The 25760-nt window shown below is 44.1% G+C and overlaps 1 protein-coding gene across 15 annotated transcripts; it reads left to right on the forward strand.

The window, feature by feature from the left end:
* LOC147623442 (uncharacterized) lies at positions 1-24518 on the forward strand. 15 transcript variants are annotated; one of them, XM_086821592.1, is made up of 18 exons: positions 1-187; positions 1165-1262; positions 7564-7637; positions 7741-8004; positions 8081-8209; positions 8898-9105; positions 9212-9358; positions 9528-9602; positions 10772-10843; positions 11102-11173; positions 11388-11459; positions 12557-12637; positions 13207-13278; positions 13492-13563; positions 13733-13876; positions 14154-14225; positions 14385-14531; positions 24005-24518. In XM_086821592.1, the coding sequence occupies exons 4-18, from the start codon at positions 7807-7809 to the stop codon at positions 24187-24189; spliced, it is 1746 nt and encodes a 581-aa protein (XP_086677718.1). In that variant the 5' UTR covers positions 1-187; positions 1165-1262; positions 7564-7637; positions 7741-7806; the 3' UTR covers positions 24190-24518. The 15 variants fall into 15 exon arrangements, with proteins under 15 accessions (XP_086677718.1, XP_086677717.1, XP_086677725.1 ...); XM_086821591.1 differs by lacking the exon at positions 7564-7637 and having other exon boundaries at positions 1165-1266; XM_086821599.1 differs by lacking the exon at positions 7564-7637 and having other exon boundaries at positions 1165-1266; positions 12566-12637.
* Positions 24519-25760: the final 1242 nt, after the last annotated feature.

Here is a 25760-nt window from a genome sequence, read left to right on the forward strand (position 1 = left end):
CATCGTCATCGTCGTCATCATCATCATCATCATCATCATCATCGTGTTCTTTCTTCTGCCTGTGTGTGCACTGCGCGGCGACAATGGCTTAGAAGCGACGAAACCTGCTTGCCATCGCTTGCAGCAAAAGCAACACTAAACCTTAACTAGGGTTTTTATCTCTCCCCTGCCGCCGGCTCGTGAAGAGGTAATCTTCTTCTCTCTCCCTGGTTTTTGCTTTTCTGCGAACATTTGCACAGTTTTTATTCTCTGTCTCTACCCTTGAGGTCAGAGGCTATGGCGGCCTCTGTCTTATCTTATTTATTTTCTGGCCCTGCCAATTTCCCTTTTTTACTTCTTCTTCCTGCAATGGCGTTGGAGTTGTACTGCCATAGCCTGTAGCTTCACAATCAAAATCCAAGGAATCAACCTGGAAAACCCAGGGTTTGCAGGAAAACTAGGTTTTTCTTGCGATTACCTGTGCTTTTGAACTTTTGCTTCTTTTTTTTTCCCTGTTCATCCTATGGCTATGGCGGCCTCTGTGTTTCCCCTTCCACTACGGCGGCTGTTCCTGGACCTTTTAAATTAAACTCCGTAAAAGGTTCACGTCTTGTAGGGCACTGGCCTGCAATAGGGGCCTCGTGAGAGAGGCCCACTTTCCCGCCCTGGCAAGCGGGAAAATTTTACAGCTTTAGAGACGTCCAATTTCGGCTACTTTTGCAAGGCACTCATTTGCCTTCAATTTTCATCCCACATTAATGAAAGTGGGCGTTTCCTGGAAAAAGTGCCTTTCCAATTCAGGGAACTGCAAGGGCTGAGCCGTCATGGCCATGGGGAAGGTGTTTATCAGGTAGCAGGATTCACGGATTCCAGCTGCTGGCTGAGGTGTCACACCGTGGTCGCATTCCCCAGAAATTCATGTTCTAGCTGCTGAGGTGTCGTGTTGCTAGGCCATGACGGCCTAGAATGGCCGTCAGTCTGCCATTTTCTAGCAGCCGGCTGCCGCCTGTCACCAGTGCTGGAAAATGGCCTCCTGGTGGCCATTCAGTACTCCATCATTGCTGGAAGCAGAGGTGTCTTGGAAAAAGTGTTTGAAGCCAGCTGTCAATGTAGAATTGGAGAAATAATTATGTCCAGATTTTCTCTGAATCTGATCAAGGAATTGTGTTGGACTGAAATTCCCAGGCATTCCCACTTCGTACGGCAACGAGATGATGGACAGCTCAGTTTCGCTGAAATTTGTGGAACACGGCTGCCTCCAGCAACGACGGATGTAAATTGCTGTGGGTACCATTTGCTGCCCCCCTACACTTACATCGTTTTCTATGTGCTGTGATATTTAAAAGGTAGCAAGAGCAGCAACAGCAAGGCGACGATATAGTAGCTGGGGAGCATGGTAGCATTGCTATGTCAAGGAAAAGGGGATGGGATGAATATTTGCACAACACTAACCAGTGAGGCGAAATCTTGAGAGGAGTCAATCCAATCAAGTACTGTGGACCAATATGGCATCAAATATAATCAGTCGTAAGGGTTATTATAAAACCAAACTCTGAAAGTGGTTTTTATGAACGAAATCAAGGAGTAGAAGCATTTTACAAATGGCTGAAAAGCGAATTAAAATAGCAATGCTACATACCCTGTAATGATGCCCCCATAAGGATGTATGTAAGCTGGGGAATCAAGAGGGGGCTTATGGGTCCTAATGTGAAAGGGCGTAGCTAGGGGGAGCATTTGCATCTGTCTTTGGTTGTCAAGTGTTTACGAAGTAATATTGCCACCTTGCAGTAAAGCAGCCCGTGAGAGACAAGGCGATGGGTTTTGGCATAAACCTGGCGGATTTGGAGATGTGTAGATGGGTGGTTCTGATGAAACAAGCCCTATCTGCTTTACAGGACTCTTAACAAGCAAATTGTAAATCATAAGGATATTGAAATACCCAGCTGGCAGCTTGCATTTTTGTGTCAATGTTGCCATGCGTTTCAGAAATGCCTTGTACGAAACGGGTTTAAGAAACGTTTCATCTGTTTCTTATTCCTTAGAACCGTTTCCAAAACATTTCATACAATAAAGGCGTCAAAAATGCTTGCTTTAGCTTGGTAAACAAATAGTTGCAGTTGAAGGAGTGTGATTGGGTCTTATTGAAATCCGAAAAAGCTCGCCTCCGTAAGAAGACATGCAAAGAGAGAACGTATCCTAAGCTATCTTGTAGGTATTATGGACCATTTCAGATCTTGGAAAAGATCAATGAGGTAGCTTTTCGATTGGTATTACAAGATCATCAGCAGATACATAATGCCCTTAATGTCAGTCTCTTGAAACCATATGTTGGTCGAGATCCTTTGGAACCGGTAGTGGAGGACCAACCGGAGATTGATGAATTGGAAGAAATCTTGTAGCTTGAGCTGATTGTCTTTCACAAGGAACGAAAAGCGCCTTGCGACAAGCTTGTTCGTAAATATCTAGTTAAATTCAAAAACTACCTAGCACTTGATGGGAAGTGGGTTGATGAAGAATACTTTAAGGAGTACTCGGATCTCCTTACAGCATATATGGACGCTTTTCAATTGAGGACAACTGATGAGAAGCCGAGGGGGGTGTCACAATCCTCTAGAGATTTGTGCCATGCAGAAGGATTTTCTGGAGCATGATGGATTCACTCATGTAAGAGTTGGGGACTTTAATGAGTGATTTGAGTTGGTGACTCTTAAGTCAGTAAGAAGAGTTGGTGACTCTGACTACTATGGTTTTGCATTCATGCAAGGGTTGATGACCCTAGTGTCTTCATAAACTCATGAAAGAGTCGGTGACTCCGTTCCATGAGTATGTTAACTCATAGAAGAGTTGGTGATCGTGGTGAGTTAGCTGGGATAGTGTACACACTCAACCTTGTTTAATTATTATTTCTTTGTTTACTAAAGTCTATGGTTGTAGGTTCATATTCATTAAAGTTTGGGCGGACAAACTTATAACTTATAAGAGAGTTCACATCGGGTTGGACCATTTTAATGAACCGGGGACCAATTATTAGGCTTTGGCACTTGGGCATGGACCAAAAACCCATGAGTTGCTAAAAATTAAAAGTGACCTTGGGGGCTATTTTTGACACACAACACGAGTTGCTTTTCTGGTTTTTTGGGGTGTTGAGCAAGCTAGGGCAGCCACATGGAGCAGGTCGACTTCTTTTGTAGAGGGCATATGGGGACTTCTTTTGTAGAGGGCATATGGGCTATGGACAGTAGTAAGAAGCGTGGTGAGGCTGGCCGACTCCATGCACAAGAGCTACAAAGCTGGTCGGCTTATGGAACAGGGGCAATAGGCCTGGTTGACTGTTGAAAAACAGGTTACAGGGCTGGCTGATAGTGCTCTCTCTCTCTTCTATTGCTATTCGGGTTTCCCACAAGCCACAGAGGGCCAGTCGAGTTGCATAATTGCTCTCTAAAGCTGGTCGACTTCGTCTACTATTTCTCTTTTGGCTGGCTGTGCTGAATTACAGCAAAACTCAGCCATACTTGATGGGTTTCTTTGAGATGGAACAGATACAGGTTGTGCCAAGCTTCAACACAGCTTCATGGGATGCAAAACGATTGGTCTCATTGCTGTTTTGGGCCTGTTTGGAGCTGCTGAAATTGCACAATCGTGTGGACAGCCGTGAAACTAAGGAACAGTTGGTGACTGTTAAGCGCGGGTTGGTGACCAAGGGCTTGGTTTCACGGGACAGCAGTTGGTGACTGCTTTGGCCTTGGTTGGTGACTAAGGGTTGGCTTTATCTAGACAGCAGTTGGTGACTACTTTGGTCTTGGTTGGTGACCGAGGATTTGTTTTCTCTATTGGGCAGTTGGTGAATGCCTTGCTCTGGTTGGTGACCGAGAGTTTATATTGTTTTGTTTAACACCATATCTGGATAAATCTGGTCTTGGCTGAGGAGTGGAACTCCCGGGCACTCGCATCTTGTACAAGAGAACACTCTGTTGGTAATAAAGATACCTCAAGGAGTGCTATGTCATGTGCAAGATTATCTTATGTGGTTTTAGGATGTATATGTACATGATGTATGTGACAAATGTGTTGATTCATGCTCATGTTGTGATGGATGTTGAATGTATGCTGTGATTTGGGACACTGGTTTTTTGTATCACATGCGCCCGCCAGTGTGGCTAGTAGTCTTATTTGGAGCAGGTGGTTGTTTCAGGATGATAAGAGTTTGTGTACTAGGTAGTGTCGAGTTTCGGGCTCCCAATCACATGGTTACTTGGAGCCGTATGCACAAAGCATATCCTCCAAACCTAATTCACCCTTTTTTGCCCACCAAACTAAGGATGATTAGAGGAACAACTCATATTCAACATAGTCCAATTCCTTGAAAACTAGCTGCCGCAAGTGTCTAGAAAACTTTAGAGTTCATGTCACTCACTATGTCTAAAGGCAAACCAGACAATCTGAAAAGCTGCCCAACAAGTGTTGTGCCAATTCAATTGCTTCATAATTGTCCTTTTGGGTGAGAAATTAAGAATCTTGCCATCTTCGTCGGCCTATCTAAGGTATATCCCCATGGTCGAGTTTGCATATGATGCGTTTATGTTAATGTACTCTTAGTGGATATGCAAGAGATGTAGGAGATGCTAGTCAATGCACGGGATGCTATTAGACAAAGCACGGTTTTATCCATTATAGGTAACGTTCATTGAGGAGTTGTTCAAGGGAATGCTAATATATTTGAGAGCACCTAAGAAATCTGAGACGTTATGGCCAGGAAGGTTGGAAGTTATCCCCTAGGTATTGTGGACCTTACTAGATTCTGGAAAAGATTGGTGAGGTGGCTTATAAGCTAGAACTACCTCCTAATGTCTGAGTTCATCTAGTTTTCCATGCGAGGAGAGTCTAGGAGAAACTAGGGGCTGAAGATAATATTGTTACTCTTCAAGAACTTGCTGTGGTTGAGGACTTCTCCTTTGCTCAACGAGCTGGAACTCATGATTGACTTCAGGGAGAGGCAGCCTAGGAATGAGTTGATCCCTAAATGCAAAAAGATAGGACGGAGGAGGACTCAACTTGGGAGATAGTGGCTAGTTCTAACATCGGTTTATGTGTGAGAAGGGAAAGTATGTTTCATACCTAATACGAATCCTTGAGATTAGGGCCTAATCTGGTAGGCTTAGGGGGGCCTTGAGATTAGGGTAAGTAGGCGGATATTGGTTGCAAAGGTTCATTATTGATAAATCCATGTGAATTGGCTATTTATGATTGTATGGTTATTTATAACATCAATTATCACTATATAAGTGAGGCATGGGTTATTATCAGGTGAGACTAACAGCTGGCATGTGCCTGGACCAGAGTATTCAATTATCACTATATAAGTGAGGCATGGGTTATTATCAGGTGAGACTAACAGCTGGCATGTGCCTGGACCAGAGTATTCATAATCCTACCATGGAGGTGGTGGATTAGAGATAGTCTTGCATGGGTTGTATTATCAAGTGAGACTAATAATTGGCATGTGCCTGGACCAGAGTAGTCATAATCCTACCATGGAGGTGGCAGATTAGAGATAGTCTTGCAAAGGGCTTGTACGGGCGGGCTCGAGTGGTATGGGGCGCCAAGGCTGATTTGGCATGGATATGTGGGAGTGAGTTTTAGCCCTTGGCTCTCGGGGAGGTTTGCGGATGCGGACCGTGGCTGGGTGGTGAGCTTGCTTGCATGCTTCTATGTTGTTTGTACTAATCTTGTGTTTAGACTGTGATTTAGGTGATTAGAAGGATCTTATAGGTGTCCACCATTCATGGGCTCGTGTGTTATGTCTCAAGACTAGCCAGGGTTAAGACCTTTACATTAGGTTCACTATAGCCTAGGGGTTAGGCATCTTAAGTGGGGGTTATTAGCTTTTTTGAGACATGTGCTATATTTGGCTCCTGGTTTATATGAAGCCTATATAAGTGACTTTATGAGTCGGATCGAGGACCCAGACTCGAGGCCTTGAGGTTGCTTTGTGCTTACATATGATGGGTGTGTACTAGTGGCATGGGACGCTAGGGACTTTGTTAGAATATTGTGCATCTCAATGTGTGGGGACCCTGCCTTTTTATTGGGATTTTATCCACTTTTTTCTTTATTTGTAGGTCGTGGAGTAGTCGGCCAGCTCCATAGGGAGGACAGTTGGACGGAACCAACTATGCCCATTGAAAGCTGAATATGCGGATGTGGTTCATCTATAAGGGTTTGTGGGAGCTTGTTCAGGGTAGTGAGAAGGAGCCCAAGTGTCCTCAGAACTCAAGGCGGTGGACCCAGGTTCAAGAGGATGAATTCCTTGCGGAATTACAAGGTTGGGAGGATTGTGATTCGAAGGTGCACTCCGTGCTTGTGTGGACCATTACGAAGGAGGTCTCACCATCCGTGCAAACTGTTACCAGCGCAAATCAAGTTTGGTCCAAATTGGAGGATCTCTATGCCCGAGATTCATCAATGCGGGGCGTTACTTTGCGAGGGCAACTCTACGGTTTGTTATTTCCCACTGGTAGTTCTATGCGGTTGTTCCTTATGAAGGCCAAGGTTATCCATGACCAATGGGTGCTACCTTGTCCTCTGCTCTTCTCAGTTGGCTGCTCTTATCCTCACCAAGCTTCCCCCGAGTATGATGTGGTTTCTCGGGCTTTGAGGTGCCAGGTCACAACCACTCAAGTGGATTTTGATGACCTCAGCTCCCTTCTCTTGGGTGGAAGAAGAGCCCGTCCTCGTCTCTCAGGGTAAGATCAAGGTGTTTCTTAATAGTTTAGATCAGGCACTTACTTAAGCATAGAAGAAAGGTCAGAGTCGGTGCTTCTCGCGTGGGAAGAGAGGACATTTATCTAAGGACTGCTTGTCCAAGAAGAAGGACAAGACCAAGGGCAAGTCTTCATCTCAGAAGAAGGGCAAAGATGCAACACAAGATAGTGATAGAGATACTTCTAGTGACTCATCTAGGGCTCCCAGGGAGCTTTCGGCTCGGGAGGACCACGATGGTGTTCTTCTCTAGTATACAGATAAGTTTCCCCCATGTGCTTCCAGCCAGAGGAGGCTTGTGGGTGGGAGAGGGGGCTGTAAGGCAGGCCCACACGTGTGTATACAAGGCAGACAGAAAGGCTGAAGATGGCTGGAGCATTGGCGCACGGGCACTCTACAAGGATACACCACTTTTAAAAAAAAGGAGGACGTGCATGGGTTATTTTAGGCATCCTTAGCCATAAGTGGCTTTTATGCTAAAAAAGGGGAAAAGAAAGCTGAGAGTTGGGTGCCCTGTTATTTTGGGGTTACGCTTGTTTTTTTTTTTTTTGGGTACATACTTATAAAAGCTTGCATGCTTGATGCGTGGACTGAAAGTTGAGCTCTGTGAGTTGTGTTTGTACTAAAAGCTGAAGCTTAAGTGCTCTACCCACTCAAGTGCTTACATCCGATGGGTGTTTGTGGGTGAAACGGATGCCATTGTCTATGTGTGTTTCCTTTTTGTTTATGCTTAATCGCAGGGTCTGTTAGCTTGGGGGCTTTACAACCTGCCTGCCTGCTCAATATAGCCCTTCTTACTTTGTGTGAATTGCCACCCTTTTTCAGGCATGTGCAGGGTGATATTGGGCAGTCAGCAAGAACATTTTTTGAAGGACCAGCCATGTGCATCTGGGTGTTGGGTAGTTTATGTTGAGCATTTTAGTTATGCATGTGTTGCTTGTATCCTAGTTTGGCAAAAGGAACTCCACCTTTAACAAGGCATATCCACTTTTTACCTTGCAGGTTACTTTCGAACATGAGAAGGGAGGCTTTGTAAATTACTAAATTCATACCTTTTCAGAGCATCTCATGGGAGGGGCTTGCTCACGAAAGAGGAGCCAGCAAGAAAACGATGGAGATGAGTTTCAAAGGGTTGGCTTTTTGAGGTTCAGTAGAAGCATCAGCTTTAAAAAGCCATCTTCTTTTGGTAATGATGCGGATACTGAGCAGAAGTCACGGGGGAAAATCCCGTCCCTTCTAGAGCTTTCTGTTTTGAAAATATGCCAGGTAAAAGCCTGAAATATTAGGCTTTTTTTGTTTATAGTTTTAAACTTGGAATGATTCATTTACTAATTTCTGGCAGAGAATAGAGAGGTATGGTCCTCTCTCTGTGCTTCCAAGAGACCTGAGCCAACAACTTCTAAATGTGCTGATTCGAAGCGAGTCACTCAATATATCCGTGCTCAAAGCTTTTCAGAATTGTGGCATAGAGGTTACTTTTTAAATTCTATAAATGTGTGTGATATTTGGCAAGACATGGCAATATTGAGGGAAAAACAGGGAGAAAAAAGAAAATTTTAATTTTCTTCCTCTTCCCACCCCCCCTCTTCTCTCTCTCTCTCTCTCTCTCTCTCTCTCTCACGTGCACGCGCACACGCATTATTTTAATATTTATGCGTTTGTATTTTAATGTATATGTAAAATACATTTTAGTGTAATCTCTTGCATTATAATTGTTTTGATACTCATAGATTGATATTTTAATGTACAAAAAAGTTTAATGAATTTGTAGGATAAGGAAAAACCAGAGAATTCTGCACATTTAAAAAATGAAATTATTATATTTGATCTCTCTCTCTTCAGTTCTTTCTTTTCTTTTCCAGACAGTGTATCAGATGTCACATGGTTGTAACTTTGGTCTCATAGGTCACTTTGGCCTTTTGAAGACGTTAGTATAACATTTTATTTCATTTCTCTTTCCTCCTTTATGTGGTATGGGAATGGAATAACTAGACACATTGAAATATTAAACTTTAAGAACTCATGACGCAAATCATTTTTGTGGGTATAGTCATGTGGCTGTATAATTTAATTTTTTTTTGCTGCTCACAAAAGGCTTTTGTGAAGGCATAGTAATATGAGACTACTGAATTGACAACATGTTTTTGGTGGATCGGAAGGATGTGCTTCTTGGTGATTACCCTTGGGTTGAAGACAACTGGCTGGAGGTTATTGGTTCCCAGGGGTTCTCACTTTTGGCCGTTGATATTTCTAGCTCTGCCATCTCTGATTCAGGGCTTTTGCACATCCAACAGTGCAGAAGCTTGCAAACCTTAAATTTAAATTATTGTGACAACATTTCGGAGGCAGGATTGGATTGTTTGACAGGTCAATCTCACATTGCAGGATAAACTTTTCATTAGTGCCTCTGCTTTATTTGATGTTCGTTCTTAAGCTTGATTTGATAGCAGACGGGAGATGTTGATGCTCTCAGGATTCAAAAACTTGACAAGCTTAAGCTTTAAGAGAAGCAATGCGATTACCTCGGCAGGAATGCGTCATTTGGCAGAGCTGGCAAATTTGAAGATTCTCGATCTTGAGAGATGTCCTCGGATTAACGGTGGACTTAATCACATCAAAGGTTTATTTATTTGGCCCCTTCCTCCAAGTGACAGCACCTGCTTCTGCCAATGGCACAAGTTCCTTCTGCCATGTGGCCCATCCTTGTCATTTTTTATTATGTGTTTATGCAGGTTGCCATCAAATCTTGGGTATTATTGAAGGATTTTTTGGGGGGTTTTTGGTAACAGGCCTGACAAAGCTGGAGCGATTGAATTTGGGATGGTGCAATTGCATTACGAACCACGATATGAAATCACTTGTTGGTATAAATTTCAAACTGCAAAAGCATCGTTCGTTTCAGAATTTTATGGTTGATTAAGTTGAAGGGAGAGGAAGAGCATGAGAATATAGCTTGATAGAAGGCACATTTGGTGTGTGAATGCAAGTCATAACATCGGGTTGATGTCAATGCTCATTTGAAGAATTCTTTGTGCAATACAAAAAAATGATCGTTCATCTGTTTGAAATTTATGCAATTTCCTTGAAGCATTCTCAACAAGAGTCGTAGGTTAATGGTTGTGTTGATGGCCTTTTCCTTTACACGGGTTGGGGGCTCGCATGTGCAAGATTGATCGAACATGTGTGAAACAGAGCCATGAGATATGAACTTTGTCAGCTTTACATTCATAGGACATGGGTCCAACCTAACATGCTCCCATCAAGGAGTCTAGACAGATTGTTGAAAATGTTTAGGGGCAATGTGTATGAACCTTCCCTTAGGCAGTATATGTGTGTGTGAACACACCTATGTGCGTGAGTGTGTGAACACACCCATGTGAGCGAGTGTGTGTGAACACACCCTTGTATTATCTAGATTGTATCTTCAGTGTGATGTAGACCTTTGATTTTTTGTGTGGTCCTCACGATCTTATCTTCTGTTCTTCAAGGCTATTTGATATCCCCTAGCTAATGATAATTTGTGCATCTTCATTTGTGTCCACGACTCCCTACACTCTCTTGGTGTTGACTCTCCCCTTCTCTCTCTTGCACCATCTATTCTCCATCCTCTCTGTTCACCAATAGAGACGACTGTGACTTTGGAGAGATGTATTGTGCGGATACCACACTTGAAGAAAACTTCTTAAACTTCTCACATTCGTGAGCTGTTGTACCATTGGGCATTTTATCCATCACATGTATTCATTCGTGCAATATACAGTAGATGAGGTCAATTCATTCATTTGATCAGTGCTATTTAGCAGCTTAATCAGCATTTAATTAGCAAGCATGGCTCATAACATTTTTTGTGATTCAGTACCTACATGTGGCTTTGGTTAGAAGAGAGTATTTGATGCCTGCATTTATGTTCTATTTAATGTAATCTTTAGAATTAATAGTAAAGGTGCTGGCAATCTGTTTGTACACACTTTTTTGCACATGGACTTGTCTTATGGTTCCTACTGATGTAATGTGTGCATTATGCTTGACACAGGGTTGTTGAATCTGCAAGAGTTGCAGATATCACGAAGTAAAGTCACAGATCCTGGGATTGCATTTCTCAAAGGTATCTCACTCTGAATATAAAGGTCCATGTGGTAGGACATGATCTATGATTTTGTGAGGCTTGGTACTATGCTTGCGCATGCATTAGAAACACATGTAATTAGAGAAGGAAGTGAGGACAATATATATTTTTCAACACTGGATAAAATTTCTGCATTTATGCAGAAGGTCGGTTTGAAGGTATATATCAGGATTCTAGATATGAAAAGACATAACGCAAGACTTCTTAACTGAATTATATTTCATTCTTTGTCGTTAGGTCTTCAGAAGCTTCGTGTTCTCCATATGGAAGGATGCCGTGTGTCTCCAGCATGCATGGAGACAATTGCAGGTGTGTATCTCTATGTGCTTAAGAAACCCGAAACAAGCTTCTCCTTTTGAGTTATTAACATGGATCATTAGCTCTGTTGTAAACAAGTGCATGCATCGGAGGGGGAACAGGTGAAGCTAAGGTGGCTAATGTGCATGAACCTTGCAAAGACAATCTTAAGCCTATCACTTTTTTTTTTTGCCTTTTATACAAAAAATTATTAATCTGCTTTCAGGTCTTATTTCATTGACGTCCCTTAACATTAAGTCGTGTGGTCTACCGGATTTTGGATGCGAAAAGCTTAAAGGTATATGTTATGAGTACTTGTGGGGCTCTCATGTATGCTGGACTGTTCTCGGATTTTATCACTTTTAGCGTTCCACTTTATCATTGTTTGAAAAATGGGTTATCATACATCTGTCATTTTACTGCATGCACAATCCCTTACTATATTAAAAAGTCAAGGCAACCTTGTTTTTTAATCATTGCCTATAGTCAAGGCTGCACATACGATACCCCTAGACATTTTGAACCTTACCAAAACATACTATAGAAGAGCATATAACATGTTGTGAAGAGAGCACTAGGCAACATTGTTTTTTAATCATTGCCTATAGTCAAGGCTGCACATACGATACCCCTAGACATTTTGAACCTTACCAAAACATACTATAGAAGAGCATATAACGCACACAAGTAAATGTATGCAAGTATCATATGCACTTATTTTCAAATGTTTGCAAAGGTTAGGTCAGCAATCATGCAAGTATGAACTATGGTTCAACTTGTACCTAGTGAACAGTAGTGAGATGGGATCAGGTGGTGTTATAAGCCCTTCCTTTTCTTTTCTCATCAGTCCAATGGCTCTGCACAGTAGTGTTATCAGTTTTTTTCTGTTGTCACTAGAAGAAAAATTTCAACAGTATGCACAAAGTTTTGAACTTAACACATAGCATTGATGCAACTACAATTTGCCTTTCTTTGGATGTGGGAATGACTTTGGAAGAGTAAGAGCCTATGTGCAGGGTGGATTTGTGGTGTAGTGGGGGTAGTTGGAGCAATTCTATGTTAATTGTCAAACATTGTTATTGATTTTTTTAAAATAAAAGAATCAGTAGCTTTTTGGAGCAGTAAAGAGATTGTAAGGGACCCCATCTAGCAAGATCAGGATGGGCTTGGAGCCTTCAGCCTTCTTTGATCGAAAGCTTTCTTCCTTGTAACTGCTTCCATGGTTGTTGGGCTGCCACAGTTGTGCGAATGATAGTTTTTGAATTTTGAATCTAGGCCATGAAAGGCCCATTTTGGACATCAAATTATATGTAGAGAATCAGTGTGACATGTCTAGTGATTTTTAGATTTGATGTGATTTTTTTTGAATCTGCCTAACTTAGTCCGGTAGTTAAGTGCGTGCAGGGCTAGTGAATTTGCAGATCCTGAATCTTGCCTATAATAATGTAACTGATGCAGGGATGGCTCACTTGAAAGGTATGCCTCTGTTGTTCTAACTTGTCATTGATGGAACTCCTTCAAAGCACTCAAGTAGAGATGTGCAAGGTGCTCACTTCTCACAATCTTCACTTTCCTGAATGCCTTCATTTTGGGGGTCCAAGCCTCCGCCCTCAAGGTTATGGGATTTAGAGATCTCCTTTATGCTGATGGGGAGGTTCTTCAGATGGGGAGTTTTGTGAGCTTCAAAGCTAGTGACAAGCATAGGCATTGTGACCATGGAGGATTAAAAGGGAATCTGGAAAATGAGTAATCTGAGTGCTTTTCTGATGTGAGAAATTTAGGATACTAGATCTGTGTCCATGGATGGTAGTAGGGAATGTGGATCAAAGTTGGACTGAAGTGAGTATCTCTAAGGGGTCTCAAAGAACTTAAGGGCTTGGAGGCTTTGGAGAGGATGTCTTAGCCCTGAGCACTAGAAATGCTTTACCCAAGACCTGTATAGTTGAGGATGTGTGACAACTTAGTTTTCCTTGCAGCAGAACTATGTTTTGATATGAGAGAAGATTTTTCTGATCCTGCAATGCATCCTTGTATTTTTGCCAAAGGTTTGACAAATTTGGAGGATCTCAATCTGGACTCGTGCAAAATTGGCGACGAAGGTCTCGAAAATCTCAAAAGTAATTCTCTCAGTCCTATGTTCTTACGGAGTCCTTTTGCTAATGTTGGGCTAAAATAAACTTCTTTTTCATTTTCTCTTCATAGATAATGGGGTGGGGGTGTGGGTTTTTGGTGGGCTTGTTTGGAGCAGCACCCAGGGTGGGGGGTTATATGTTGTCATGTGTGGAAGGTTGCTGGGCATGATATTAACATTTTGGTCATAATAATGATAGGTCTTGTGAATCTAAGGAGTTTGGATCTCTCAGACACTGAAGTTGGCAGCATCAGCCTTCGTTCTATATCTAGTTAAGCTCTTCTTTACGCCCAATTATGTGCTAAATGTGCTTGAAAAGAAATGTATGCTTGGTTTTATTGATGTCATTACACGATACACATCTTTGAGTATGTCATGAAGTGAAGAATGCCTAGATGTGAGCTGGCATCTCTTATGAATGATTTATGGTTGTTTTGCAGGCATGAAGAAGCTAGCAAGCCTTAATTTGTCTTATACGAGTGTGACTGACAGTGGTCTTGGAAGGATAGCAGGGTTAACATCCCTTATTTCTCTTAATCTTGACACACGGCAAGTGACAGATACAGGACTTGCTGCTCTTACAAGTAAGGCTTATCTTCACTAGTCTTAAGGGGCTCTCAATGAGGCATGCTCTTACAAGTAAGGTTTGCCTTCACTTTTCTTTAAGGGGCTCTCAATGAGTCATGCAGTCAGTTCCTAGCATCCAAAATGCTTTGAACTATGCTTGTGCAGGATAAACTTCAATATTTTAAGTGTGCGTAGTATATTAGCTGCAATTATGGATGAAGCTTGTCTAGACTATTGATTTGTTATTTGGAATTTGAAAACAACCTTTGTTAAGGTGCTTTTTTGGAAATGAAGGTTTGACTAACCTCAAGCACCTGGATCTCTTTGGAGCAAAGATTACAGATTACGGCACTGCTTGCTTGAAATGTATCACTCCAATGTGCCTTTGTTTGGATCAACAGTGACTTCAATTCGCTCATTCAAGACTTAAATTTTGATGTATTACCACTTGAAGCAAAACAAGACGTGTTAAAGTGCTACCTTTCTTGTTCAACATAATTATTAATGCATGTCATTTTATTTCAGATTTCAAGAAGCTGCAATCTTTGGAGCTATGTGGAGGAGGGATAACTGACTTGGGTGTGAGAAACCTGAAAGACCTTACATCTATGACTTCTTTGAACTTGTCACAGAATTGCCTTCTTACGGACCATTCCCTTGAGTTTCTTATCGGTGAGTCTTTTTGTTTTGAATTTTTTTTAAAGGGGTGGGTGGGGGCAGTGGCCTTGTGTTGTGCACAAGGGAACTACAAGCTGTAGTGATGCGTTTTTGAATTCTCCTATCATTTCGATGGAATGATCCTCCTCATCATGAGGAACGTGTTGGAAGGTTGGCGATTTCGAGCGTGTAATCTATGGCTAGAAAGTGTCTTGGATTTTATCCCATAAGTGGAAGCATGGGAAGTTGAAGAGCCATATATAGGCTAGAGTGGCACCTTGTCATAGTCATCTCCTCCGGCCGTTGTTTTGGAGGCAGCTCACCGGGAGATGGGAGCCCGGTGGAGGGATGTTGCAGGGCCCGTTGGGGGTGTTCGTGGAGCTCGATGGTGATGCGTCTCCTACGTGCGTTAGTTTTCCGCTGCGCATTCTGACATGGTAGCAGAGCCCGGGCGTGTGTGGTCCTGGGCAGCTCACTCGTGTGTAGTCCTGGGCGACCCCCTCGTGCCTCGGTGGCTTGCGGAGCTCAAATCAAGGGAGGGTGTTGGAAGGTTGGCGATTTCGAGCGTGTGATCTATGGCTAGAAGGTGTCTTGGATTATCCCATAAGTGGAAGCATGGGAAGTTGAAGAGCCATATATAGGCTAGAGTGGCACCTTGTCATAGTCATCGCCTCCGGCCGGTGTTTTGGGAGGCAGCTCACCGGGAAATGGGAGCCCGTGGAGGGATGCGGCAGTGCCCGTTGGGGGTGTTCGTGGAGCTCAATGGTGATGCATCTCCTACCTGCGTTAGTCTTCCGCTACGCATTCTGACAGAACCATGTGTGGACTAGGCATTGATACATAGGTAGGGTGGGTGAAGGGTATACTATAACCCCTTCTCAACCATAGTAGCATCTTGATGAAATCCATCCCAAGCATAGATGTATCAGTTTTTTCCGAGGTAGCTGTAAGTAGGCATTCTCAATATGCACATAAAAAAGCATAAAGATAACCATCGTTGTAAGGTAGAGCCAGTCTTTTCGAAGGAATAACAAAAACAGATAATTTATCTGTGTAGAGCACAAAGAGTGTAGAAGAGCGTTCATATCCCTGTTTGACTTTCATTATCCTGTGCTTCCTGTGGTGGTGTGGCCGTGGGCGAGGGCCATGGGGTCTCGGGTGTCGAGCTCTGCATAACTCAATGGCTCTCTGGAGTGTCACACCTCTCAGCCGAGCTCCTGCACTAGCCTGTGGTCTGAGTATAGTGGGTGGATCGGCCCTCGGAGTGCTGGTATGGAAGAAGTCGGTTAGAGCTCTCTGTGCATGTATAGCTGATCTGGATCTCACTAAGGACTCCCTGTGTCTGTGGAGCTCTAGAAGAAAAAGTCCCAAGCATCTCTGATCCAGGAAGTCCATTATCATGGAAAGTGGTCCGAACCTAGCTCGGAAGAGGCAGTGGAGAGAGAGAGAGAGAGAGAGAGGCCTAGGTCCATAGAGTCGGATGGCTGAGTGGAAGTAGTTTGGTGCTGTTGTAGGATGTTTTGGATCTGGATCTGTAGACCAGATGTCTACCAGAGGTGGGGGGCATTTGGCACGCTGTAGTCCTACTGCTTGCTCTGGTGTGAGTCCTCTGGTCTGTCTCAACCAAGGTGGTACCAAACGTTATGTACTGTACGGATCCGTACGTACTGTACGTTGTTTGGTACGGAAAATAAATTTAAGGTACGTAAAAATACGTACCATTGGTAAAAATACATAAAATCTCAGAAATTTCAGCCACCTACATAAAATTTCAATCCATGTCCACATTGACATATAAAACTTTCGAAATAGAGACACAACAAGGTCACAAACCTACTAATTCAAAAGTGAGAAATTAGAATCACAAGTCGTCAATCATACTTAATACTTAATACTTATTGTCACAAGTGAGTCGTCCACAGATGGTGGGCTAAGGCTCTGAGAGAGAGAGAGAGAGAGAGAGAGAGAGAGAGTTATGTTGCTGCCTTGGGGGCCTGAGCAAGGGTGGGTGAGTTATATTGCCAGCCGTACTGGGCGCCAGTGGCGAACAGAGAGGCGGCTACGCACAGAGGCGCGAAGGGAACAGGGGCGGTGAGGGCAGAGGCGAACTGAGGCGGCGGTGAGCAGGGGGCGGCCCAGGGAGAAGGCGGCGGCGACAGTAGCGAAGAGAGAGAGAGAGTGCGACTATAGAGAAGAGAGACCATGGCGGCTAGCTCTTACCGGAAGGTTGAGGTCGTACGGCCTCCAGAGTCCAGACGCAAGACGCAGGCACGCCGCCCCCTCCCCCCCCCAAAAAAAAAAACGTACGGATTGGATCCGTACGTACGTTTTGATCCTACCTTGGTCTCAACGGATGGCTCTGATGGGTGCATCAGTGGTTCTTGTGTTCCCTCCATCTCTGAAGAAGCTGGTGATAGTCGCTTGTTGGGAAAGGGGTGGCACTTGAGGCCTGGGCTCTAGAGAGGATCCTCCGGTTCTGCCCATCTCAAGTAGAAACATACCAAGGCATCTCTGGTCTGGGAAGTCCATAATCTTGGAGAGTGGACCAAAGCCCTCTCGGAAGAGGCCGTGGAATCTCCCCCGAATCTCATAGTACATTGGGCATTGGCAGATATAGTGCTCCTTTGTCTCCACCTCTGTGTGGCATAATTTGCAAATCTTGTGCTCTCTCCACTCTTGTGGCTCACCCAATCTCTCTGTGTAGGCGATGGGGGATGACTCTGATCTGGCCAATGCCATCCTCATGGCATGTGACATGTGGACGTCTATGTAGGTGGCTTGCTTGAGGACGCCATCTTCAGTGAGTCGGAGGAGATGGTCTCGGTAGAAGGCCATCTTCAAGCCAAACTCAGCTGCAAGTGTCACCCAAGTGGCCCGAATATGCTGTCTGAAGAGGTCCAATCAGGTGAGCCGGTTGATCTCTACATGTGTGATCTGTAGGAGAGGGGAGGCGAGGTCATACTGTAGTGGTGGGAGGCAGTCCATTTGTATACCATGTGATGTAAACCATACAGAGACTTTCGCAACCAAATGTCTTGCCCTTTTTCTGCTAGTAGACGGGAAGACTCCATGGCTAGATTGGGGTACCTGTGTGGGCCCATCTCCCACACTCGGCAGATGTATGAGATGGTTTGGAAGAAGGCATCTACCTCCATCAGTGTTTGGGCGATGCTTTCACAATCTCATGTGGCCCTGATGGTTTGCTGCGGATCATGCGCGAGAACATGATCTGAGGCCTCTCAGTCTTCTTCCATCTGTCTGGTGATAGGTCAGGTCCTCAAAAGGCCGTGCCATACATCAATGTCAGTGTGACTAGTGTGCCAAACAGCCAGAGCTTTCGTCCTAGGATCGTGAAAGTGTGCCTGGAAGCACTGCTGCTGAAGCAAGGCCAATGCTGGATACCCTCAGGGTTAGCCAGGCATCTGCTGCCGGTAACATGGTGTTCTTGGGCCCATTGAACACGGTGTTCTCCCCTGTATGTGAAGCTGTTAGCCCTGAGCTGTGCCAGAGAGGTGTCGAAGACCATCACCTTGGTCTTGCCAAGGTTGGTCGATGGTACCAAAATCCTGTAGAGCATCTAGATGCCTCCGCAATCCAGCCACTGAATCTGAAATGAGGACTATGTCATCTGCACATGGCAGAAAGCATGCCTACCCCTAGGCCTTCCATCCTTGAGTCTCCGCTAAGGAACTCAGTTGCATCTCCACAACAGACCCATAGAGCTTATCCAATGTGTGGCCAATCATGATGGTGCGGTATTCCAGGGGGTCTTCTGCCTTCAGGATGTGGGTGATGGCATTGGTCGTCCATGTGAGTGGGAAATCCTCACGTAAAGCACAGTTGAACGTGTGAGCCAGGAGCTGGGCTAATGCATGTGCGACATGAGAGATGTGTTTTGCTAGAAGCTCTTTGTGATCTTGAGCACGACACCTTTGTGAAGAAAGTGGATGTGGAGGGGGCGAGGATCATGTGAAGGGGTAGGGGTGGCTGGTTGGGGATGGAGTAGTGAGTGGGTGGTGAAGGTACCAAGTGTCGGGAGAGGTAATGGGTGTGGGGTCGTGGGGTGAGATACCTGTCACCATTTGGTCCCTTCACGAGTGTTTTGGGGCAAGCCCACACTAAACAGAGCCAAGGTGAGAATGGGGATTTTCCATAGAAGAAAGCTGAAGCATTCATTGGCAAAGTTTGGCCTGTAAAATGGTTAAACAGCATGAGCAACATGGGATTTTATTCATTAAAGTGACTTATAATGTTTATAAGTCAATGTGTTCACACATCATCAAAAACGGGCTGGACTTATTATTATTTTGGGCATGTTTAAGTGGACAGAAGGAGGCACCTAGCATAAACTTGGGGAGCAAGCTGGGAAAAGCATAAAAGCTGATATTTTGGGCACACTCAGCCACTTATGGCAAAAAGAGAAAAGCACAAGCCAAAAGTAGGGGCTGGTCGACGTCATAAAAAGCTGGAAGGGTCTTCTCTTTGGATCATGAGCAAGCGCTCACATCTTCTGGCTAGCAGCAGCTGTCTCCCTCTCTCCTCTCAGCGTTGGCCGTACAGCTGACTGCAGGTGTTTCTCTGTGTGCTGGCCGTACATCTGACTGCAGGTGTTTTCCTTGCGCTGGCCGTACATTTGATTGCAGGTGTTTTCCTTGCACTGGCCGTACATCTGACTGCAGGTGTTTTCCTTGCGCTGGCCATACACAGCAGCTGCCATCTGGCAGTCCACCCGTTTTCTGTTTCTCTGTGCGCTGGTCGTACACAAGCTGTACAACACTTTCTCTCTCCTCTGTTCGGCTGCTGGCCGCCAGCTGTGTACAGCAGCTCCTAAGCTTCTCCTAAGCAGCTCCATCTTCTGGCTGGCTGCTGGCTGTACGAATAGCCATACAGCAGTCGTGCACTGGAATCCGGACAGCAGCAGCTTAGTAGACAAGCCATACCAATATAGCCACTCGTGTGGTTAGGCACGGAGAGTTGTCAACAAGCCGATAGATCTCTCTCTCTCTCTCTCTCTCCCCCACAATAAAATAACGACACTGCACTGAGCCGACACCCCCCCCCCCCACCCTAGGAACTACTTTATTCAGATAGAAGCTTTTACAAAAACTCAAGGTGCGGATGCATATAGCACCGGATTTTCCATAAAGCATCCACAAAATTTAGACCAAGCTTTCTTAGCAAAAGACGGGCCCAGTCATTGCCATAAATCAGTCCAAACAGTGCTGTTCCGTGTGAGATGACTCTAGGGGAACATTTCACGATTGTACGGCTGTTCTTCTGTTGTGTTTCAAAGCTCTGTTAAGTGTCTGTCTATCCTTCTGGGTTACTCTGGCATCGGAGCTGCTTTTCTAGACTGTTTGGAAAAGGGCGGGAAAGATTCGGAAGATTTTTATAGTTCTCTTTCACTTCTATACGATGGACCAAAGAGCTTTGTTGGGATACGACATCAAAATACTGTTCAAGCACATGGCGAAGACCCTGGATGCCCAAAAGGAGTTTTATACCCAGCTGTTGGACAAGCTTCTTGGACAGTTGACGAGATGAGAGTCCTTGTTGAGCAAATACTGACAAAGATTATTATTTGGAAAGGTAGCTTAAGGTAGCTTGTGATCAGTCAGTTATGGATATCTTCGGAGATCTAGCATAGATGTACGACGAAAATCTTGCAGACTTAGCTTTTAGGTATCTCTTGGAGAACGGTGACGTCGAGGTACAGCCTTATAGTGAATTCCTCATCTCAAAACCTCCTGAGAAATACAGGAAATGCACACCTAAGGATTTGTATGAGCATTCATGCTATGTGAAGAAGAGGCCCCGCTTGCCTTCTATGACATCTGAAGAACAATTGAAGACTGAAGATCCTCATCCAACTCCTCTTTCTCCTAGGTTTCAAGGAAGAGTAGCACTTGGAAGGAAACCCTGAGCTAGTGTGAAACAGCATGCATGGCAGCCTACGTGTACAGATTGTGGAGCAGTAGGTCATATGACAGTCTTTTGTCCTCAACCAAAGATCACGCACTATGACGATGTCGAGGCTTCGCTTGAATTATAGATTAGCGGACTTCAGCCTAACATCAAGGCATAAAAATTTGTACAAAGAATGCTATTTTGCTTACACTTCATTTGTATATTGTTGCCAATTAACTAAGTATTTTTGGCTTTGTATATGCAATTCTTTCAAAATAAATATATATTCAATTTTCGGTTCAATATATGTTTTTACTCTTGCATGTTTGTGCATGCTCTGCTTGTTGATATGTGTTGCAGGATAGATACTTGATTCAGATATCTATCTCTTTTCTTGGCCGCAAAGCCACTTAACTACTTCATGATTTTGGTATTCTATGGATACGGAATCATTCATTTATATGCAATGAGGATTTACTGATTTCTTTGGCGCTTTTGTTATTATGACTATGCATACACATGACAATTATATTGGCGTTAGTTCTCGAATCAAGTTTCTCACTCCCTGTTTTCATGGATATAGTGGATTTATGGAATTCATGGATATCTCATGGATCGAGGATTTTTCTATGGATTTCTATCATCGGCCGAAATGCCTGTAAAAACTATATGTATCAGACATTTTTATGGAGAACCAAGATCTTTGTACTTGTGATTCATTCTTATCCTATGTTATATTGCACTCATGGAAGAGTTGGTGACTCTAGTGAGTGAGTATTTTGCACTCATGGAAGAGTTGGTGATTCTATCCCGTGAGTATTTCATGAATTCATGGGAGAGTTGGTGACTCTGTCCAGTGAGTATTTCATGAACTCATGGAAGGGTTGGTGACCCTCTAAACTCATGTAAGAGTTGGTGATTCTAGTGAGTTAGTATTTGGACTCATGGATGGGTTGGTGACCTAGCGAATAAAGACTCCTGGAAAGGGGAAACCTTGGCAAGCATGTATGGTTACAAGAAAGGGTTGCTGCCTTGGAGAACCATATGGACATGTGAAGCATGTTTGGCTTGGGCATGCGTATTGATAATAGGAGTGGTGCTATTATGGAGGACAATGGCATGGCAAGATCTTTTGTGGCTATGTATTCTGCTTATTTTTCTTTTTGCAAGTTCTTAAAGCTCTACTTATCGATTTATGAATATTCGGGACACAGTTGGCTTTTGTGCCCGTGTCAAGCTATTATCAAAGTTGTTTACTTGGGATATGGCTAAAGTTTGTTTCTCGATACGGTTGGCTCTTGTGTCAGTATCTGACTTCAGTTACAATGGATCTGCACTCATGGTTTTAATGATCAGATTATGAAATATTATAGATTGGGAGTGGATCTGCTATACTTGAAGAATGTTTCAGTGGTATCAGGCTTATACACTGTCACCATTTGGTCTCTTCACCAATTTTCACCAGTGTTTTGGGGCTAGTCCACATACTGAACAGAGCCAAGGTAAGAACGGGGATTTTCCATAGAAGAAAGCTGAAGCATTCACTGGCAAATGTTGGCCTGTAAGATGGTTAGTTAGCATGAGCAACATGGGATTTTATTCATTAAAGTGACTTATAATGTTCATAAGTCTGTGTGTTCACACATCATTAAAGACGGGCTGGACTTATTATTATTTTGGGCATGTTTAAGTGGACAGAAGGAGGCACCTAGCATAAACTTGGGGAGCAAGTTGGGAAGCATAAAAGCAGATATTTTGGGCACTCTTGGCCACTTATGGCAAAAAGAGAAAAGCACAAGCCAAAAGTAGGGTCTGGTCAACTTTATAAAAAGCTGGAAGGAGATTCTCTTTGGATCATCAGCAAGCGCTCACATCTTCTGCCGGCGGCAGCTCTCTCCCTCTCTCCTCTCAGCGCTGGCTGTGTAGCTGACTGCAGGTGTCTCCTGTGCGCTGGCCGTACATCTGACTATAGGTGTTTTCCTTGTGCTAGCCGTACACAGTAGCTGCCAGCAGGCAGTCGACCTGTTTTCCGTTTCTGTGTGTGCGGGTGGTACACAAGCCGTACAACACTTTCTCTCCTTTGTTCGGCTGCTGGTCACCAGCCGTGTACAGCTTCTCCTAAGCAGCTCCATCTTCTGGTTGGCTTCTGTTTGTACGAATAGCCATACATCAGTTGTACACTGGAATCCGGACAGCAGCAGCTCAGTAGACAGGCCGTACCAATATAGCCACTCATGTAGTTAGGCGCGGAGAGTTGTCAACAAGCAGATAGATCTGTATCTCTCTCTCAGGGTACAGAACAGCCGTACAATTGTAAACTGTCCCCCCGGGCCTGTCTTTTGCTAAGAAAGCTTGGTCTAAATCTTGTGGATGCTTTGTGGAAAATCCGGTGCTATATGCACCGGCACCTTGAGTTCTTGTAAAAGCTTCTATGATCTATCTGAATAAAGAAGTTCCTAGGGGGGGGCTCAAAGATCTGTTTTATTTTGGTTTTCTTCTTATGTGTTTCAAAGCTCTATTTGGTATTTGAAGTTTGGTATTTGAAGTGTATGTCCTTCCTTCCGGGTCTCACGGATCGGTTACAATACCTTCCTCCGAGCCTTCTTGTATTCCTTACCAGAAAACATGCGGTAGAATGACTCCTTGATTCGGATGTAGTGGCCTCGCTTCTTCCAGTGAGTCAAGCGCTAGAAAATCCTATTCGCTTCTCACGATGACATTTTCCCTTGGTTTTCCTTCTCTCGTAAGTGGGCCTGTGTATTCCAGCACTCATCATCATGCCATCCATTCTGAGGCATAGTTCCACAAGAGGTGGCTTGGCGGTAGATTTCTAGGTGCATGGGAAGGTGGCGGCAGCAGAGCTATGGAGGACATGAGTGAGCTCGGGGAGGCATATATATATATATATATATGAGACCAAAAGTAATACAATGGTACCATGGATATACTGAGCCATGGAAAACCGAAAGAAAAGTAAAATGAAAACATCTGACAGTGCATGTTATCAACAGATGATCTTGTGTAGAGTGAGAGATGTTGTGATCAGCTAATGATGTTACTTGCCTCGGCCAGAACTGATCTGATGGTGGAGTGAATGTCAGGCCTTTGTGATGGGAGCGTGTCGTGGAGAGCCTCACAAATCTGTCTCTGTGTGGTGAAGGGTCCTGATGCTCTGGGTCGAGGACGTCTAGCTTGCAGAATGGATCGAGCTCTCTCGCTAAGAACTCCTGTGGGGTGTAGAGCTGGAGCATGGGTACGGGTGGTGGTCTCGCATGTCGTAGTAGAGAAACTGTTGTGTGGGCAGTGGATTCCAATGTGGATGTGTGTATGAGAGAGAGAGAGAGAGAGAGAGAGAGAGAGAGAGAGGGTCTGAGGGTCTATAAGACCAAAAAGTAGTATAATGAATATATATGTAAATATGGAGTCATGGAAAACCAAACACACGTGCACACACACACACACACACACACACATAAATACGGAGTCATGGAAAACCGAACACGCGCGCGCGCATGCACATAGAGAGAGAGAGAGAGAGAGAGAGAGAGAGAGAGAGAGAGAGCAAACTCAGGTACATGCAGGTATGACTGGCCTTGTTTCTCTGAATATTTCAAGTTCAAGAATTACAAATTCTGGACTTCAACATTTGAGACCACTCCGTAATTTAACCTCTCTTGCTCTACAAGCGTGCAAAGTGACACGGCCAGCTGTGGAAAAGCTGCAAGCTACATCCCTTCCTAATCTTATGGTGGTGCGGGTGCAGTAATGTGGACGACTTTCTGCTGATTCTTTACACATTATTTCTTGAAGGCAGTTTCCAAGAGTACCTGGAAAGCACTACTATGTTTGTACAGATGACCTGTACAGTGTTCCTGCGATGAGGTGTGGTGCAGTATATGCAGGAAGAAAATATGTATTTTACTTCAAAACTTGTAAATTAATATGTATATATGGGTAGCTTTGCCCAGAACCATAAACATGTGAATAGGATAGACAGTGTCCAGCTTTACAAGAAGCGTGTGTACACATAGATCTTATATGCCACCAGGGTAGTTATACCCTTTACCAAACTTTGATATATAGACATGTTCTCAACATCATGAAGTTAAGCTCAACTTATGTCATTAGAAATCCTTAATGCTGCTGCGATATAAGGCAGGCTTGGTATTTTCTTCTTTGTCAAAGCATTTATCTTCGCAATGGCAGAGCCATCATTCAAGAATTGCATATGCTTAAAAAGCCAAACTATACTTAGTCTCAAACTGGTTCTCTCCCTAATGTGAATTGTTTTATCAGCTCAGAAAGTGTGACACACCTATGAGTATGCAGGTCACAGCCGGACATCAGATAGCAGTTGATAGGCAGAGTTGGACAGTGTAGGTAACACGTGGCACTGCCACGTGGCCATGATGACATGGTGACGGTGATGTGGAATGGATGGCATGGCAATTGGGTACAGGTGGCTGACAGCATTACTACTAGCTGACTAGGAGCATTGGTGCATATTTATACGTGGGTAGCCAAATCGTCATATTCATCTTCCTCGGTGTTGGACTTCATACAGCATTTCTCTGTAGGTGAAATGCTAGTGCCAGGAGTGTATAGTAGGTCAGAGGTGTTGGGAATATTTAAAATTCACAATAGTGAAAATGTGTAATGGGTTAGTATAAGCTAGCACTAATTGTGTGTAAAGTAGGGCTTAAATAATGTGGTCCTAGTGTGTGAACAACCACTAGCGTGTAGGTTCATTTATGGATGGGAACAACCCCTTAGAAGGGTCTTATGTAAGCAATGATCTGTAAAGGTGACACCTCTTAGGGACACTTGGCACAACATGTTGACATGTGTAGTGGCAGCATATGCAGACACCTTGTAAAGGGGGCCTCTCCTATAAAAAGCATCAAATAACATAATATAAATATGCTTCCCCAACGTCACAAACTTCTCGGGTTCCTCCCTTACTCCCTTTCGTGGGCTGGTTGTCATCTTCTCTCTTTCTCTCTTTGTTTGTGTACAGGACCTGCAGTAACAATTGGTATCAGAGCTAAGGAGCTGCACGCTGCAGAGTCACTGTCACCATCTCGGAGCCGCGCACTGCCAAGTTCTGCCACCTAGCTGGGTGGCAGTAGTGGAGAGTTTCTGCCACTCTGGGCAGCACCACCAAGTGTGCCACTCTCTGCCAGCCAGCTAGTGGACCAGGTCTTCCCATTTCGGCAGTGGTGCCCCCAGTCAACCTGCCTTAGCCATTGCCACCGCCGCCGGGCCTTTTCTGGAGGATGAATTTATCGGCTCTTGCTCTGTTTCAAGTCACACCTTCTCAGCTAATTGGTCATTTCT

Source organism: Cibotium barometz, chromosome 27 (genome assembly GCF_041138505.1).
Source record: "Cibotium barometz isolate CiBa-2024 chromosome 27, ASM4113850v1, whole genome shotgun sequence".
NCBI lineage: Eukaryota > Viridiplantae > Streptophyta > Polypodiopsida > Cyatheales > Cibotiaceae > Cibotium > Cibotium barometz.

Excerpts from the sequence above, each read along its gene's own strand:
- LOC147623442 (XM_086821591.1), top strand. The coding sequence starts at position 7,807 with ATGGGAGGGGCTTGCTCACGAAAGAGGAGCCAGCAAGAAAACGATGGA. Across the intron at positions 10,844-11,101 it reads TGGGATTGCATTTCTCAAAG|GTCTTCAGAAGCTTCGTGTT; the intron begins GTATCTCACTCT and ends CTTTGTCGTTAG. Across the intron at positions 11,174-11,387 it reads ATGCATGGAGACAATTGCAG|GTCTTATTTCATTGACGTCC; the intron begins GTGTGTATCTCT and ends ATCTGCTTTCAG.